Source organism: Chelmon rostratus, chromosome 17 (assembly GCF_017976325.1).
Source record: "Chelmon rostratus isolate fCheRos1 chromosome 17, fCheRos1.pri, whole genome shotgun sequence".
In the NCBI taxonomy this organism is placed as follows: Eukaryota; Metazoa; Chordata; class Actinopteri; order Chaetodontiformes; family Chaetodontidae; genus Chelmon; species Chelmon rostratus.
In genome coordinates, this window is record NC_055674.1 from 14,031,524 (window position 1) to 14,051,542 (window position 20,019).

At 40.9% G+C, this 20,019-nt stretch overlaps 1 protein-coding gene and 1 gene segment (V, D, J or C); one reads left to right on the forward strand and one right to left on the reverse strand.

The window, feature by feature from the left end:
* The first annotated feature begins 324 nt into the window (after nucleotides 1–324).
* Nucleotides 325–11,253, forward strand: LOC121620889 (Ig heavy chain Mem5-like). The gene is made up of 6 exons (XM_041957137.1): nucleotides 325–390; nucleotides 475–775; nucleotides 7,903–7,919; nucleotides 8,302–8,349; nucleotides 10,071–10,361; nucleotides 10,511–11,253. Exons 1-6 carry the CDS (start codon nucleotides 342–344, stop codon nucleotides 10,873–10,875), a joined length of 1,071 nt encoding a protein of 356 aa, XP_041813071.1. The 5' UTR covers nucleotides 325–341; the 3' UTR covers nucleotides 10,876–11,253.
* A 5,364-nt stretch (nucleotides 11,254–16,617) lies between these two features.
* On the reverse strand, nucleotides 16,618–19,951 carry LOC121620430. The segment is given in 4 exon segments: nucleotides 16,618–16,957; nucleotides 17,036–17,350; nucleotides 17,722–17,788; nucleotides 19,874–19,951. Coding segments are annotated over 4 exon segments (737 nt in total).
* Nucleotides 19,952–20,019: the final 68 nt, after the last annotated feature.

The window sequence follows — 20,019 nt, forward strand, 5'->3', positions numbered from 1 at the left end:
CCCTCCTCTCATCCATGGCTATTCATTCTAGTTTCTTTGTAGGCACTTCTCACATGAGGGCCCTGCATACTCAGTCCCTTTACCCCCAGTCAGATGATCTCCAGCTTTTTATCTAGCTCAATCACTCCTGGTCTCAATAAAAAGTCAATGTTGTCGACAGTCAGTTTAGACTGGGTAGATTCAGTCCTTTCAGCTGATACATATTCAGTTCAACATACTTTATTTTTTCAGCACTGTGAGGAGGAGTCAATGCAAAATCTTGACCTCTTCCATCTTTATTAATCTCACTGCAAACTGAAGACAAACCAAACCACCAACCAGACAAACAAAATATTTTCACTATGACTTTAACTACATGTGTAATGTTTCTAATGCTCTCATTGATTTCTGGTGAATACACACTTCTGCACACTTTATTTTCTATGTCAAGGTTTGTGTTTGACTCCGTTGTGATCAAACTGCTTTTCTCTCCAGGTGTTTGCAGTCAGACTCTGACTGAGTCTGAACCAGTGGTGAAGCAGAATGGAGAATCCCACAGACTGACCTGTACATATGCAGGAATATCAGATGACGATACTCATATCAGCTGGATCAGACGACCTGAAGGAAGAGGACTGGTGTGGCTTGCTCGAATTTCTGCAAATGGAAACACTAGAAGTTATTCCAGATCAGTTCAGAGTCGCTTCACCATTTCCAGAGACAACAACTTGGACCAGGTGTATCTGCAGATGAACAGCCTGATGCCTGAAGACTCTGCTGTTTATTATTGTACTCGAAAGCCACAGTGATACAGGAAGCCTCAGAGCTGTACATCAAGCACAGCAGATGTGACAGTGGCAGTGGCTGACAGAAAGTGCTGTAAAACCACTTTATCCAATTTTTGTAAAATAATCCTAAATCCAGAATATATTCATCTGCCCAAGATATACTTCTGTCACAACTTGCCCTCAATTGAAACGAAGAGTGGAGTTTACACATTATCAGGCTGATCATCTCTTCTTATGAGGCTGAGCAGGACAAAACAACATTAGTTACATACTGTGGCTCCAGATTCTATGAGTAAAGGCGTTGCCTCTGCGAGCTGTCGCTATTGGGTTTACCCCCACATGTATATGAATTTTCTTTTTTGTCACTGTACACTATACAGTTGCTCCTCTCAGATACAGTATATAACACCTTAAGAACCTGGGCTCTGCTCCCAAAAGCCAGTATTTTCTTTGGTTTATGCCTGTGGAGCAGGGGCCAAAATCTAGACAGCTATACCTATACTCATATAATCTGGAGTTGCAATATGTAGGTAACATTCTATTATGTATAGGTGTTGCCCAATAAAAGCTGTTGTATGTGTAAAAACAGAGCTGATGTAGTCAATGCCCACTGTGACTCCAAGGTCTACCATGATGGTCCTCCATGCAGCCCACTAATCCGAAGTGATGAGATTAAAGGTTCACCATTTGCATCCGTGTATAACAGCCTTATCTGACACTGTATCCGGTGAACTGGGGGAAACACATAAAGTAGAACTCTGGGCCATGGCCAGTGAGAGAAGGCATCCACTCCCAGTGTAGGATCGTCTCTTCATTCATGGAGAAGTGCAGGGATCAGTTTCCACCTGATGTGGAGGGACCTCCTCAAGACAGCAGCAGACTTCTGTGCACCTGGGATATCCACCATTCTGATAGAGAGCTGTTAGACCACAGCAGGAGGCCCCTGATGATTGATGTATGCACCACTGTCATATTGTCTGTCCTTACTACAATGTCTGTTTGTTAGAAGCAGTGAAAAGTGCTTTAACAAATTCAGTCTGATGGACAGCTGCAGACTATTGACAGATTATGTGGCGAGATGGAGGATTCTCCCTTCTTCCTCCCACCACTTAACACTGGCACATCCTGCCCAAGCTGGAAAGGGACCTATGTGTGTACACTGATATGTGTGATGTTGCTCTTCCAAGGCGAACCACCATCAACAGACTCTCTGGGATGCGATGTGACAGTAGAGATTTTAGTGAGTCCCTCATAGATAAGAGCATTGCTCTTATGGTATGCAGAATTAATGTCCACATTTCCCCAAGTAAATTAATGGCCGGGTGGGAAGCAGAGAGCTCTATTACCAGTTTCTGGCAAAACAGTGTTTGCAGATGCTGTATGACATCAGCTGTGTGGAGTGCAGCTTTCTCCTGGGAGGGGACCATGTGGATCAGGTCGTTTAAGCAGAGCAAAACCTTGATCCCTTTCCTGTGTAATGGCTCCAGTGCCGTTTTACATACACTTGGAGGCAGTACATGGAACTAGTGAATAGCCAAATGGTAGCCAGTTGTACTGGTATTGTACTCCTTGGAAGGAGAAGCAAATTAATTTTCTGTGTTTTGCAATGACAATGATGCCAGAGGCGATTGTGGCGAGTGATGGAGACATGGGATTGTGGGTTGAGTAGAAGTACAAGAGTTTCTGGTCAGATTGTACACTAAACCGACAACGCCACCTGGGGAATTTCACCCCAGGAAGTAAGTTTCAACAAAGCTCACCTTTAAGGCACGCAGTCCGTTTTACTCAAAACGGTAGACACGTTCCAATCAAACATACATGTTCTTTATTTTGACAAATTAATTTGAAAACACTTAAAAACACCACTCACACGGGGACAAATCAACAGGGGGGAACTAATTTAAAGCTGAGGCTTACCGGGGTGCGTGGGCTACTGACTGATGCAGAGAATCCCCAACCAAAAATATAAACACCCAGGCACACGTGACAGTCACACACAGCACGCACTCAGTGAGGAGACCCAGAACCCAGGGAAGCACAGCACACGAGAAGGGGGGGACCCCGCCACCAGGTTACCACCACCACCACCGGACCTCAGCAACTAAAGAGGAAAACAAAAAGAAATTAGTGGGGTCACAACAAAATTCAATGAACAGAAATATCCAAAACTTACATACAAATCAGCAACTAAACAATACAAACTAGCAACCACAAATGAAAGAAATAAAGACAAATACTGGAAGAATAGCCCTTTGCCCAACCAAAATATCAAAACCAAAGAAATTAAATAACTAAGTAAGCAAACAAAGAAACTGAATAAAGTAACTAATGAGGACAAAAATGAAATAAAACAATGTAGAGAGGATCTAACCCCACTATTCAATCACTTCATTAAAATAGGTGCGTTAAATGCGATGACAAACGACGCTCATACACTCTTGGGCGGCTGGGATCTGAGGACCCGACAAATAATCAACTACACATTCACACTTGCTTACAACAATTAGGAATGCTGGAGGCTACATATTGTTAGCAGGGTTGGCTGGATATGACACACCAAAGAAAGAGGGAGAGAATCGCGCAGCTACTGGCGTTCACCTACAATCAAGCAATTATTAGCCGCTGTCATGACTAGCAGTTTACAGAGAGGGAAAGAAACTCACCGCAGCAGGCCATCTAGGTGACACACACACACACACAGGAGTCTCTGGAAGCCCCAAGTCAGCCGCTCTGCATGACACACAAATATTAACTCCCTGCCACATGAGCCAAAAGCAGCAGGTGAACAGACAAACCGTGTTACCTGTCCACGCGCAAAGGTCCGACCCGGAAGTGACGTCACCGTCAGGAGCAGCGAGAGAGAACTGGCCGGGAGGGATCGACCCCTTTTATAGAACGTAGTGGTTGGCTGTCATGTTGCCAATTAGGCAGGCTCACCCACAGGTCTCTATCTGGCCACATTCTACCCCTCCTCCTTGCATCGTCACCCCGACGATGGACAAATCGATGCCAGCATCAGTCGCTAACTCCAAGGCCGAAACAAAGCGGAAGCCACATTCAACACAACCGCAGGAGGAGCAACAGCCTCCTGTCTAACTGACTGCGGGAGATGGTGGGGATTCGGATGGTGACCGGCAGTGGACCTTGCAGTCCTGCACAGGACACCACTGGGCCCAGCGTGGCTGACTGGAGGGGTGGCTAAAGGCGCAGATGACCCAGATGGTGGTACTGTCAACGGGCCACACTCTGTCATGCCTCGGTCGGATGGTGACACGAGTGCTGGGGGTGTTGTCAGGGTCACTGCAGTTGGTCGAGTGGAGGGCATGACAGGTGGGGGACCCCAAGCACAGCCTTCAGCATTGAGCGATGAACCTGTCTGATCTTGGTGTCATCATCCATCTGCACAATGGTGTATACAACACCACCTCCCCTAGGAGCCTTCAACACCTGGTACCTTGCAGAGCTCCACCGGTCCCGGATTTTATGGGGACCCCGCGCACTGAAATCCTGCAGGTACACCAGCTGACCCTCACTCAGAGGCACATTCTTCACATGCTGATCGTGGTTTCTTTTTCTAGGATCAGCTGCCTGTTGCAAGTGTCCTCTGGCTCACTGGCTCACTCATGAACAGTGCCACTCACCGGATCCTCAACTCGACCCAAGAGAAAGTCCACTGGGAGCCTTGGTTCCTGGCCGAACATCAGGAGGAAGGGCGACTCTCCAGTGCTCTGATGGGGAGTGGTATTGTAACAATACAGAACCTGAGGCAAACATGAGTTCCAGTCCCTTTTCTGGGAGACTGGTAAAGTACGCAGCAAGTTGTGGAGGGTGCGGTTAAATCGCTCACATTGACCATTGCCAGCTGGGTGGTACGGGGTAGTGCGTGATTTAACAATACCATACAGGCTGCAGAGTTGTTGGATCAAAGCTCTCTCAAAGTTACGACCCTGGTCGGCAGGTACGCCAAACTTATAAAACCACTCAGACACAAGGACCTTGGCCACAGTGGAGCGAACGCTGGCACTCCTGCGGGCCAGGTGTTATTGGCCTGGCATGTCCTCTGCTGTTGCTCAGTGGTGCCAGACCTGTGAGCGATGTCAGGTTGCAAAGGATGTCCACCCAACAGCACGCAGCTTTTTGGGGCAACCCCACTAATTTCTTTTTGTTTTCCTCTTTAGTTGCTAAGGTCCGGTGGTGGTGGTGGTAACCTGGTGGCGGGGTCCTCCCCCTTCTCGTGTGCTGTGCTTCCCTGGGTTCTGGGTCTCCTCACTGAGTGTTTATATTTTTGGTTGGGGCGGAAGAAATGCCTGAAAACCTCCAACTCAGGGCCCCGCATTGACCAAATCCTGTTAAGAGGAAGGTCAAATCAGTCGGATGACACTCAGCGGCAGGAAGAACCCCACAGTTCGCAGAGCATCAGCACCCTATGGAGTAGGGAAGGAGCTTCAGGCAGAATCATCAGTCCAAGACAACACCAAGCACATTGCAAAAGTGAGAACATGCAAGGACGTAAGCCATTGGTGAAATGGCCAAAGTCAAACAGCAAGGAGTGGGAAACTATCAACACAGACTTAAACTTTATCCTAAATCACATCAAAGGATCAGCTGTGAATAAGCTGGAAAATATGGGTGACCTAATTTACAGCTACAGAGAGGAAAAATTTGGAGTGAAGGAACAAGTCAGGAAAAAAGACATGGCTCCTATCCCCAAATCCTGCCGGCTTCAAGAAATCCAGCACCTGGTGAAAGAAAGACGACGGCTAAGAAAGTTGTGGAAAAAAGCGACAGCAGAAGAAAGGAAAGGCATCGACCTCCTGCAAGAAGACCTAAAGCAGAGGCTGTCAAAGCTCCGCCGAGCAGAAAGCCTAAGGATGCGCCGGAAAAAGAAAGAGAAAGCCAGAACCGACTTCTACAAAGACCCCTTCAGATTTGTGAAAAGCATATTCACAAAGGAGAAGAGTGGATCTTTGAAAACATCAAAAGACCAAGTTGAAGAACATCTGAGAACCACCTATACTGATGAACGGAAAGATGAACTGATCCTTGTTCCCGCTGACATCCCTCCAATATCACCCCCTCAACATCAGTTCGATATCAGCCCTCCCAAGCTGAGTGAGGTGAAGCAGGCGGTAAAAAAGGCAAGATCAGCATCTGCACCAGACCCTAACGGTGTCCCTTATAGTGTCTACAAGAACGCTCCAAATACCCTGAAATTCCTGTGGAAAAACATGAGGGTGGTATGGAAGAGCAGGAGGAGTGCTCATCCCAAAAGAAAAGAACTCGGCCACCATTGAACAGTTTCGCCAGATAAACCTTCTGAACATCAAAGGCAAGATCTTCTTCAGTGTATTGGCATGACTGTCAAAGTATTTGAAACAGAACCATCTCATTGACACATCAATCCAAAGGCTGGCATAGCAGGTTTCTCGGGATGCCTCGAACATAACAGCATAACTATATATGGCATCTATATATGGCATCAAATCCAAACTGCTAAAAGAGAAGGGAAAGATCTTCATGTCTTGTTCCTTGATCTGGCTAATGCCAGAGGACACAGTCATTCGATCAGCGCCCCCCCCCCGGGTGACAACGGGAAGAAAGTCGACTCCATCAGAAGCTGTTCAGAGTGCAAAGTCTGCTCTTCACTTTAGAGATGTGGTTGGCCAAGTCCAGCACGGGAGAGTGGGCTTTGGGCTGATCCCAAAAGCTCCTCTGTGGCACCAAGCAACACCGACATGCCAAAGCTGTCTCCATGGCTAGGCAAGGGAGATGGACCAACTAGGAGAGCCTAGAGAGGAAAAGTCTCAGCTGGCGTGACATCTGGCAGATGGAGGCTGAGCTTTACCATCAGAGCAATGTATGACCTGTTACCTTCCCCTGAAAATCTAAAAATGTGGTATGGAGAAGATCCCGCCTGTTCCCTGTGTTGAGCATCAGCATCCCTTAAGCACATCCTGTCAGGATGCACTACAAGTCTAACCCAAGGGCGCTATACTTGGAGACATAACCAAGTACTCAGAGAACTGGCATCTACACTGGAACAGAAGCGAATCACCACAAATCAGCTTCCACAAACAGCAACGGGAAAGGTCCACTTCCTATAGTTTGTACCACCAGGCCAATCTCAAGAACACCAAACAACACCAAAGGATGCCAGCATCCTGCAGTCTGCTCAAGATTGGAAATTGGAAGTGGACATTGGCAAAGAGCTCGTGTTTCCCCCAGAAATAGCAACCATTTGTGTCCCTTTCTGGAAGGTCTGGGAAGATATTTGAAGGTTAGCTTGTCTGTCTCATCATCCGGAGGAATGTCCTAATGGTCAGCCCAACTTCTGTCAATGCTGCCCTGCATCTGGAGTGCCATGAAGGTGTCCACTTGCCAATAGAGCTCCTTTAGAGACAAGTGTGCACAGTACTGCCAGGGAGCCTGTGGAGTTGGAGCTAGCTAAGTATGCTCAGTGTAAAAACAAGCCTCACAGCAGGGGTGAAGGTCTGCCGGCTGGATATAGCCGGATTTACAGCTTCAGAGCTTCAGAACTTCATCATCTTCACCTCTGCTTTCACTGTTGAACTGTCCTTGACTGAAGAAAATTTGGGATCAGAGCTCTGGTCCTGACGGTATTATGTACTATACATGAGGACCTAGGCGAGGCAACTGTACAGCATACAGTGGTGGGACGGAAAATCTTTCTGACTGTGGATGCACACAGGGATAAACCAAATAGGGACAGATATCGCAAAGCCTTTACAGAATAGAACGAAACATCATCTTTGTATTTCTTGACCCATCATGTCTACAGATGGCTGCCAAAAGGACCGAATTAAACAAAGCTCTAAAACTAAACATTCATCATTGCTTTCTTTGCAATTGTTAACAATGCTGGTTAATTATACACCATGTTATTTTATTGGCAGATAATCATAGATGCAAATAAAAAAAAGAAAACAGAAAACTAATAAATAAGTAATAAGTAATAAGTAAATGAAAATTCACCAACTTGTAACTTTATATATATATTTATTGATTAGAATTTAGCATTTGTTTTGCTCTTACCGTCTGTTGACAATACAGGTCCCCTGAGTCTCCAGTGCAGGAAACAGTGTTTGGTTTTTGTATTACAGCTTGTCATAGTGCTAACTTGGGTTGGAGGGTCACTGAGATATATCACCATACAAATACCTTCAGAGCAATAATCTTCCACTCTCCCATCCTTGTGATGGAAAGAAAGGGCAGGACAAAGTATTTCTCATTGGAATATGAGGTAACTACTGTGTTTATCATTTTAAATGAACAGATTAGTGGTTAAAAGTTAGTTAATTAGTAGTTTAAAGTCACAGTCAGTGCATGTAAATGTGTTATCTTCCAGTAAATCTTAACATTAAAAAATCAACACAAAACACTTGTTCAAAGGATGACACCGGGGTATAATACTAACCAGGGTTTCTGTGTGTTCCAAACACTTAAAGAGGTTTTAACACATTTTTCTGGTATGTCAGGTTTTTGTTCAAGCAGTAAGTGGGGATGCAGCACTGTGACGCGTTTCAACACTGGGGTCATGGGACTGAAGTTACAGTATCTTCAGGTAAGTCACACATAAATATCAGAGTTTCTGTCACTAGTTTATTTAACTTTTTTGATAGTAGAGAAGTTTAACTCATGGTCTTCTTTAGGTTTCACACTGATATTGGAGTCACCGATGCATGTGGTGCATACACTGATGTCAGAGTTGACAATAGAGCAGACAAATGTTTTTAAAGTAGTTGCCTCTTAGAAAGCATTTGAAAAGAGATTTTTGGCAAGATTTCTTAATGGTTTGTTTTTAGCTAAATTTATTTTTCAGATGGATTGTAATTGTTGATCATGACATGTCTGCATCTTTTTATGAACATTATTCTTTAATTCATTTATGACTGTGGATATTGATCATACACGACCACACCATTTTATGTGCATGTTTAAATACAGAATCAGTATATGTTTCAATTAAACAGTTGAACAATGGCTAAAGACATAATTAAATACATGCTTTTATATAGTATGTAGTTTCTTTTGAAAGTGCTTTAAAGGACCATATTTTGGTATATAAGTTTGAGAGAAATAATTTAAAATCTATACTTCTTCCAACAAAAAGGAGCACATACTAATCATCAAATTTAACATATTAAAAATTATCATTACATAGTGCACAGAACAGTGCAATGGTTCTAAGATTTAAATGATGAAAGGCATTCATTTAAAACACTCTAGTCTGTTTATTTTTGTGAAACAACAACAAGAACAAAAATAATAATAATTTATTTTTCACTTTTCAAAGAAATTGTCTTTAATGTGCTGCGGTCATAGTTGCTATTGTTCTAATTTTCTGATGTAATTCATTATATTTACTATATTTATATTTAATATTTATATTTATATATACTGCAATTTCCCAGCTTGGGATAAATAAAGTATATATATAGTATCTTTGAGTTGCAATTAATATATATATATATTTAAAGGTTTTTATTGAGACAAATCGGGCTCTCTTCCTACAAAAACAGCAATGCATGTTTCAGTTTGAGTGGTGTTTTGATGTTTAAACTGACTTTTAGTATTAACCAACATAAATGAGTAACATAAATGAAAAACACATTACAAAAAATATGCAAAGAGTTGCAATAAATAAATTGCAATTAATAACACATGGGGCCTGCATATTTTAATTCTGAGGTTTAGAGTTTTTGAATTAGATTAAATGAGCAATTGATTTTCTATGGAAATGTATATCGCTTGTATTTGAATTATTCTAAATTTGAAAAATCGGCTGTTCTTGACCTCTACCCCAAGAAACATCAGCGAGTGCAGTATTAAATATTGGTACCATAATATAAACATGAACTTGTTTATGTCCCAATGACCAAAAATGATAAAAGGGACTTTATTTATTAAAATGTATTCCTCATGAAAATGGTCTTTTTGGCTCATGTCTCTGTCTCAGTTTCATCATTCAAAGGTGGTGCGGTGCATTATATTAAGTGTTATTAATTCAATCATAAGATATTAAACAAGTATTTTGAAGATGATTTAGATAAACACATCTTTGCTGCTGGGAAGATCTTTCAGTGTTTTAACATCTGCATTTTAACATGAGCAGTGACACTGGTTCTGTTTCTATCATTGTTAAAACCATAACATGGTTATAAAGAAAACAAAGAAGTATGTTCTTTTCTCTAAAAAAAATAGTCATTTGCTTTGAAAGAAGTTATTGATCATCTGTGCTGTTAAATTAACCTATATGTTGGTGCCATGCTTCGTCTTTCACAGAGCCAGCTGTATCACCAACTCTGTTCCCTTTGGTTCAGTGCACACCTGGACCTGATGATAAAATCTCTGTTGGTTGTCTTGCACGCGACTTCTTCCCTGGAAGTCTTACTTTCCAGTGGACCGATGCCAGTGGGACCAGCCTGACTTCTGTACAATATCCTCCAGCTGAGAAAAACAACAAATATACAGAAGTCAGTTTGGTCCAAGTATCAAAATCTGACTGGGATTCTGGAAAGTCGTTCGATTGTTCTGTGACTCACCCTGGAGGCCCAAACAGTGTGAAACTGCGAAGTAAGTGATTTGCATCTTACTATCATGGTTCTCTTATGTCTATGAGTCCTCATGCATCACCATGTTCATCTTGTTTTTATTTCAAAATGTTCTGTAATAATTTCTGCTTGTCATGTTTATCCTCATCTGTTTGGTAATTCCTGGTAAAGAATCTCTTTCAGATGGAAGGAAGCCAAAAGTGACGGTCCACGTCCTTCCAGAGGAGGTCATCAACCAAGAAGACTCAGCTGAGGTCACTCTGGTGTGTCTGGTCTCCAGTCCTGTGCTGCAGGATTACTACATCGCCTGGTCAGAATATACTGGAAAAAAGACTGGTCTCTATATGGATGGCATTAACTCCCCCCCGCAGAAGACCAAACATGGCTACTCAGTCACAAGTGTTTACACCACCACCAAGGAAAAGTGGAGCAGTTTTAAATTTGAGTGCAACGTCAGGCCTGCTGGCAGCAATGACACCATGACGCTACGAGAAGTGTCGAAGGCCCAGGGGAACGCAACTGAATGTAAAAAATAGTAGATTCAGCTTTAAATGTGGTCTTCTGTGCTCATGTGTTGTTCTGTCGCTGCCATGGGAACCTGTGCACTCTGTGCTGTCATCAGTCTTTGTGATTGTAGAAGTGAGAGTCAACATGTCAGTTTAGTTCTGTTTGTCGTCGTGTTGTGTCTTTGTCACAGTGTCTAACAGCTTGAGAAGTGTGCTTACTGTTTCAAATAAATGTTGCATGGAGACACTTGTGTTACACGTTCATGAATGGCTTCAATGTCTGAAAACAAGCTGAAAATCAAGCACAAAGTCGTAGAAGTATACTGTGCTGGTCCACTGTTCACCTGGAGAAACGTCCACACAATATGTGATCAAAGAGGGAATAATGCTCGCTTCCAGTTTATGAGAACTATTCAAGAGAGACAAAAACGTCTATGAGATATCTTAAAAAACCTCTGTGAACACACACACACACACACACACACACACACACACACACACACACACACACAGAGACCTCATCTAACCACCTGTACCTTCCTCTTCTTAGATTTTGCTCCAGTTTCAAAGCTGAGTTTTGCTCTGAGCTGCACAGATGATGTCATTGAAGAGGATGAGGTCAGCAGTCTGTGGTCCACAACCTCCTCCTTCATATTCCTCTTCATATCCACTCTCGTCTATAGCATGATATTCAGCCTGCTCAAGGTAAACATGCAGGCCGGATCTGCGTTTCAGTTCAGCTCAGCACTGAAGGCTACAAGCTCTCAAATAAAGCCCAGTCAGTGATTCACTCGTCTTTGCATAGTTTTTCCATGGGTGAGAAAGTTTCTTCTCATCTTCACAGACGAGACTGTGCAGGAGAAGAAAAGACTCTAAACTGTCCACAGATATTCATGAGAAAGTTAGAGATTTTCTGTCTGTGCTTGTGGTGCCAACTTTTCCAGGTTTGTCCACTTTGTGCAGCGCCCATGATCATGACAAAGGAGACCCCTGTCATGTAAATGAATCTTAATTAAGTTAGACAAAAGACACAAAAAATAAGACAAATCAAATATGTCATTGATTATCAGCATATGAAAAGTTAACTGCCACCAAATGATTCTTTCTGACTGGAGAATCTGGCTACAACATACTCATGTTAAAGCAAGAAGAACTGTGATATTCCAGGTTTATTGTGCTGTTTTTAATGGACACAGTCATACAGTAAAGTGGTGTGAAATGCATCACTTTCCGTTCACCAGCTCTGTTCTGAGCACAGTTTATTGGCACGGTCAACCAGCTCATGTGTGACTGATGAACATTTAGCAGCAGCAGAGTGAAGAGCGTCTCCAACCACAGAAAGTGTGCTGCTTTGTGTGTTTTAAACGCTCCACCACACATACAGAAATATTCACAATTTCATGAACTACATGAAACACATGACAGAGGCCGTGTTTCAGTAACAGTTCACAGGTAGTTACAGTGTCCTGCTGTATGAAGATAAAGCTTTTGATGCAAGGTCATGAAAAATATTCTTAAACTAAACCAAGCATCCAGTCCAACAGTTAATATAATTGTGACAGAACATCAGTCGCCTGCAGCAAATCTGCTCTACTGAAGACACAGAGATCATTGGAGTGTCAATTCTCCAGCTGGGTGAAACTCCAGATTCGACTGATCAATCAAACCTCAGCAATGTTTCACAATCTGTATTTGACAAGTGAACATAATACATACTTTTTTCATTCATGGTGTTCCTTTTTTTTCAGATGAAGAGACAATAAAGGATGAGATGGAAGCACAGCACAGACGATATCAGGTCTTCATTTGTTTTTGTCTTTTCCATCAAACCATTTCCATCATTGATAATCTCATGCACATCTGCTAAATCAAATGGTTGTCATATATAATGACTAACTCGGTCACTGAAAGTAGATTTCTCTGGAACATTTGGAATAAATGAAGAAATGAATTATTTCCATCAATAAATGTGGGTTCTGCTGTTATATCTTGATTTTAAAAGTTACTTTTCTTCAACACCTTAAGTGTCATTAAAACTTGTTCATGAAGTGTTGGATTAACTTTTCACTGATACGTAAATAACAAATCATACTGTAGTAGAAATAGAAATATTCTGTATGTGGTTTGCATTTTGTAATTTGACTAGAAATCTTTGCTTTTCATGTTTGGTCATTTTGTATCATGTTTGCTTTCATCATTAATTCAATAGATATGATACTTCTAATAAATAAGAGTTGGAGTATAAATATGAGTGATGGTGTGACTCTGATAAACATCTGAAGCTTTTGAGGATTTTGTTTTCATTTCAGTCACAACACAGGAATCTAAGAACATCTGAAATAACACCACATCAACTCAACATACCATAAACTTCTGTTATCACTTAAGCTCTGAAGGTTTTTCAATTTCCTGCCGTTTCTAAACATCATCTTTAGAGGGTCACTTCCCCCGTCTCTCTGCACCTCTGGGACCACACCTGTACAAGTGAAACTCTGCAGAAACCGTCAGAGCTGCACATAAACTTCCTTAAAGCAAGAGACTCATCTTTCACTGCATATATTTGGATCTCAGTGTGAATCCAGGCGTGAAGCGACTGATGTGCCCACAACAGAAACACATCCTCACAGACTGTAAGACCGATTGTAAGCCATTTCACAAATGTAAAACACCATGACGAAGCAGGATAAATTAAGTTATCAAGTGCATAGCACTTATTTAGCTCATCCAACACGTATAACAGCAACTGCTGGACACACAGGATACAGACAGACCAGATACAGTAAAAGGAAATTTGTGTGTTATGTTGTTTGTTTTGCTGTATGTATATGCAGAGCTGGAAATTTCTGATGAATGATTTGAGTCACTGCTACTACAGAGCATCTACTACAATACCCATAGCCAATACCCTTCTTTTGAGTAACTAAAAGTAAGTAAGTAAGTAATTAAAATTAAAACAACCTGTTCTCATATTGTTATATATAGTTACAGAGTAAATTGTGCATGTGGTGGTAGTTCTCCCCTTATTACAGTTAGTTACAGGGTAACTTCAGGGTTTTCAGGCTGTCCAATGATGTGATAATTTGTTATGTTATGTTGTGGTCATAATAACTTGCAATAGTAGCATAGGAACCTGCTATTTTAAAAAAACAACTCTGGTCACTCACTTACTCCATCATTTCACATCTTGTTTTGTATATGTACACGCACACACGAATACTCGGGTATGGTGGTTTATCAGGACTTCTTTCTCATCTTGCTTTATAGGGACAGACCTTTCCCTTTGTCATCGAGATGAGTAAGGGTTAAAATGGGGGAAAAATCCCACAGCTCAGAATTCAATTCTAGTGAAACATTCTGGAGATTTACAGACCTGACATTCTAAAGGATTATAAGGACGCCAGGAATGGGCGTTTCCTGATTTAAGCATGACTTATGGGGACTACCCTGATTTAACTGGACCTCAACCACATACAGACACACAGACACAGACACACACACACACACACAGACACACACACACACACAGACACACACACACTAATGCTGAATCATGATGACCATCTTGCTTTAACTAGACATCAACCATGGACACACACACACATCTAGCTTTTGCTGAATTATGAGGACCATCTTGGTTTAACTGGACATCAACACGACACACAAATACAAACACTCGACTGTCCATTTAGAGTCACTGTGTTGCTGGAAGAGTCTATGTTTACTTTTATTTGCTGTTGTTCTTCAGTGAATCTTTAAAGTGTGAATCTCCAATATATTTGCTTGCAAACGGAATAAGAGACCGAACAGGTGATGGTCAGATGTTGACCCGATGGCACAGTCAGAGACTGGCTGTGTCAACTGTTCAGGCTTTGCACCTGTTAAACAAAAGAAAATGTTTTGTAACAAATGATGAATTTATACTCTCACATGCAGCTGCCAACCGCAGCAGCAAAGCTACATAAAGCAGGTTGATGCAGAAACTGCTGATCGCACTGTTGTTCATGTAAGTGTTTGAGTGTTCTTATTTTGCACCCTTTTGTTCCTATTGTTCTTATTTGCACCTCCATTTGCTGTTTGCCCTCCCTTTGTGTGTTCTGTAGAGCTTCTGTAAAAGCGAATTTCTCCATTGTGAGATTAATAGTCTTATCTTATCTTATCTTATCTTATCTTATGAGTCTCCTTGTGGTGACAGAGGAGAGAGAAACTTGTCACTGACTGCCATCTAGTGTTTATATCAGGAACTGTAAAAATATTTTTTCACTGCTTTAGATGCCAAAACAGGAACAGTTCATTTGCACAACAGATAAACACTTTTGCAAAAATGAGAAAAAGCAATAGCTATGATTGCTTGAGGAGAATTGGTGTAAGTTTAAATAAATTGTAGTTAGTTAGCTGCTGTACTGAAGAATATGGCAATATTAACTGGGATAAGCTGACAGTGAAAGTATACAACCAGTAGCACAGCAACGAGAAATGAGACAATACACTTACCTTTGTATGTCAGCAGCATGTGACCACACAGTGACCATTAAGTTCTGCCATGAGTTTGCAAACACAATATTTAAATGCTGGAGCATCAACATTACTGTAAATGAAATAGTGTATTCTGAATGTCATCAATTTTGCTGTGCCTCTAACTTACATTGTAAAGTTACCCTGTGTTTAATGGTGATACAATTAAATCCCTTTTAGAACATTTAACACACAGTGGAGCATCGCATTAGTTCAGGCACAGCACTGACCTTGCTTCAGTTGACAGGCATCAGCTGTTTCATTCATGCTTTTGGATTGCTAACATATTGGAAGCTGTGCAGTCATCAGATGACTATATTCATGTAGATGTACAGTGTAGACATTATTACCTGACAATTATTATTATTATTATATATATTATATTATATGATGCACTCATGGCATGTTTGTGTTGCTGATCTAATGTGTCCAGATCCTTTTCTACTGAATCGACCATTATGACCTAGATGGTCAATTTTTGACTTCTCTCTGACATTTAGGAAAACATGGAAGCCCTCAGAACATAGAAGTCATGAACGTCTTGCAATGTTCTTCATTTAACAGGAAAATAAAGCTAAATTAAAACTGGACTTTGTTGCTTTTTACTAACACTGACAACAACATCATTCATTTTTCCAGTAGCCTGTTTGATAAAAGTATTGCAGTGATGGGCATAAAATTCTGAATATACACAGTTCACTTTGTGTTATATCACAATGTTGTTTTATTGTCATTGATGATGAAAATTATTACAAACTTTGTTTTCTATATTTTATTTGTCTCCATGCAAGAATGAATCCAGTTATAGGAGATTGAACAGAATGTCAATGTCAGAATTTAAAGCCTCATTTATCTTATTTATATTATTTATTGTTTACATTTCCTCTTACAGACGTGCATTACAAACATGACACACCAACTATATCACTGAAACATTGCATCATGAACAGCCTTTGATTGGGTACAAACAAAAGAAACAGGGTTTATGTTGGCCTGCCATCAACTTACTCATGGATTTAATGTTAACGAGGGACAGCAAATATACCTGCCGCCACCCATGTTTGTCATTTGAACAATCTTGCCTTCTTAAACTATGTTGAACATTCTGCAAATCAGAAGCAATGGTGAAGAATGGTCCCAGAACATACACAGCAACTGTGTGAGATGATGCTCAAAAGAGAATGTGGCAGAAAAAAATGTCACCTCTGTCAAGTCAAGACAGTGAGAAATAATGGCTCATATGCTGTATACAGTAAAGGATTCTGAAATTGTGTGCATCTATTTGTTCTACACATGATGCCTTAATATGATTGTGGATTATGATCAGAATTTACCTGCACAGAGGCTGATTTCCTTCCTGACATATTTGTTCATAGACCTGTCAGACACTTCACAAGTGAAGACCTTCCCTGTTTTCCACTCTTTCTGAGGGATATGAAGTTGACTGGTGACTGATAGACGTCCATCTGCACCCATGCTGATGTCATTGGTTGATGAGGATCTTTGCTGAGCCTCCAAAAACCATTTCATTTGAGGGTTGAAGCCCCATCGAGAGCACAAGACTCTTCACTGTGGACAAGAAGGAGCTCCATAGATGGGTTCACGAAATGATGGAGAATCAGTCTATCAATTATTCAATGTACTAATTTACACATATAATTAGAACGAGAAGTCCTCTCACCAAAAATATTTCCAGTTGAGTTTGACTCAAAGTTGCTGGAGAAGCCTTGATTCACTTTACAGGTGAAACTTGCACCTTCCTTCCAGTGACTTGGAGGGACAGAGAAGCTTCAACTGATTGAATGGAGGCCTGGTGCTTCAGGAAGATCAACACACTGTTTGTCAGAGATGTTAACACCGTTGGCTTGAAAGGTGACATAAAGGTCACTGGTGGAGAGTTGTGTGACATCAAACTCCAGCACAGCACTGTTTCCCTTCAGAAAATGTGGCAGAGATCTCTTGATCTCCACTGATGGAGCTGTCACTGCAGGCCCTGGATGATGAGAAGACAAAGCAGATGTTTTTCTCTTTGGTCCTCTGCTGTCACAAGATGTCTGATTTTCATTTTGTATTGTTATCCTGCCTGTAAAAATCGCAGCTTCCTTTGGATTTGTGCAGTGTTTAGAGGCAGGGTTGTTACGCTGCCACTTCACACTCAATATGTCTGGAAAGAAGTCACTGAAGGTGCAGATGAGTCTGACTGGTGAGGTCCCGAATTCTCCTTCCCATACAGGGTGTAATGTGATGTTTGGAGAAATGATCTGCTGTCCTGAGATAGAGTAGAGATTATTTGGTTTTACTTGCTTCATTCTAAATGTAGGATGTGAACATTTGAGCTGAAATCATCTCTTCAGTTACACATACCTTCAGATTTTGGTGAAGTAACCAACTGTGCTCCCTTAATTCTAAGTGTAATGTCTTTGTATTTAGGCTAGATGGCAGCGTTGAACTTTTACAGAGTCTGGTGGGGTCAGGTGGAGATAGCGCTGGAAGTCTGTTGCACAGATGTTGCAGCATGACAAGGCGGAGTGATCAGAGCTAGCAGCAAGCAGAAGCATTGAGTAACACCAAGGTACCAAAAAAGTACCAAAATACAGAAGTGAAACAATGCAAAGAGCAACAGTGCATCACAGACACCAGGTTGGAGGTGTGGTTATACCAGTAAGAGAAACAGTGCACATTTAAATATCTCACATCAGTTTACATATGTTATCACATTTAGTTTATGTGGCTTCTCATTTACTTGGCAAATGTTTTAGTTCTAGTTCTCTGTTTTTAATAGACTCAAAAACTAACCAACTGTAAAACCTGCAAATTTTCATATTGAGCTGAACATGGGCTGTTGATTCCAGGTGCTGGAGGGGTGATGAGGGTAGTAGCTTACTACACAATATACATAATAAAATGTAATTAAAGTGTTTCTTCAAGGATTAATAGTGCTGCTATGGTTGTTTTGTATTGAACTTTTAGAGGTGAAACATTATTCAATATGAAACATTTCAAAATAAGTGAAGAGGAACAAAAGTTTTAGGAGTGGTTATCTTCATTTAAAACATTTATTTTCAAACAAAAAGACAAAGACAAAAAGCTCTTGTAATTAAAATGAAATTGTGACAATTGTGAGGACTTACATGATAGCATGAGTTTATATGAAAAAATGCGTGAAAAAACTTTATACAGAAAGTTGATCTTGTTTCATTTAATCTGAAAAGACAGAAAAAAACACAAAGCATACGAATTAGTAAAACTGCACCAAAATGATCAAGTTCCTGCTATTTATCGCCACTTGCAAGTCTGGTTTTATTGCAAATGTATCATATGACTGACATATACGCAGTTACAAAATTGCTGCATCATAAAATTTTATTCACTCTATTAATCCCAAACTGGGAAATTATTCTCTGCATTTCACCCATCACTGATTTACTGAAACACACACATGCACATGCAACATGCAGTGAGACACACTGCCGCAACAGGCGCCCGGGGAGCATATTGGAGCCCTGCTCAAGGGCACATCAGCCGACGAATGGAGCGGGGGGAAGTAAATACTCCACCACACCCAAGTTACTCTGCCAGTCTGGTGGGGGGAATCGAACTGGCGACCCTCCAGTCACAAGCCGCTTCTCCAACCTCAAGGCCACGGCTGCCCCCCCAAAAATGCCAACAATATGCAAATGAATCCTGACAGGTGGACCAACATGTTCACTAGGATGTCCTTCATAGTTGATGTAAAACGTTCAGAAAAACTGGAACCTACATATTTTTCTGGTTTTTGTCGGTCTTTGCACCATGCATACTGGCTGGCTTCTGTTGTAGTTTGCTTATTTGAAAAACAATTTATCTTAATTAAGTTGAATAAATATTTTGCATAATATTGAAAATACAACACTTTTAGAATTGAAGTCAGTTTAATAGTCCCAAATTTTATCATCATTGTTTGATCAAAATGTTGAGTTTTTGTTTACACATAACTCAACATACAACAGAGCTGATTCAGTCCCTTTCTGGTATAGTCTGTTAAACTCTTTATCCTTACAAAGTTGATTTTTATTTTAAGTTTATCATTTTTCAAAGAATTAAAGTTTAAAAATGTTATGTCCACGTCCTACACATGTAAACATCATTAATAGTTTAAGTTTTTGTTGCAAACACTTCTGCAATTAGAATATAGTATACAATCAGTAAAAAGATATTGGCGTTGTGGCTAAAGATCCTTTTAATTGTTGGTCAGAGTGGTAAAAAAGCTCTTATTATAGCAGCAAGATGTAATCAAACATTCATAATGCATGATGGAATTTACTGAGGTACTTATGATGTGATTATATTATGATGATGATGATTATTATTTTATTGTTGTTTTATTGTGGCTCTGCCCTCTATGGACCTTGTGTCATTCCACTCCTCATGTTTGGAAGAGTTTTCTGCCAACCCATCTCTGTTTTTTAAATACATGAAACTATTTTCTCAGTTGTCTTTTTCTGTGTACAACTCTCACAAAAAAATTCATTATTACCTTGAAAGCAGTGGTTCCAACGGCGAACAGCAGGGTGATGAGGAAGAGAAGGATGAAGGTGAGGGCGGTGTCTCCCATGTTATCGTCTTCTGCCTCGATGACACTGTTCCATTGGTAGTTAGTTTTAATAAGGAACTCTGGATGTA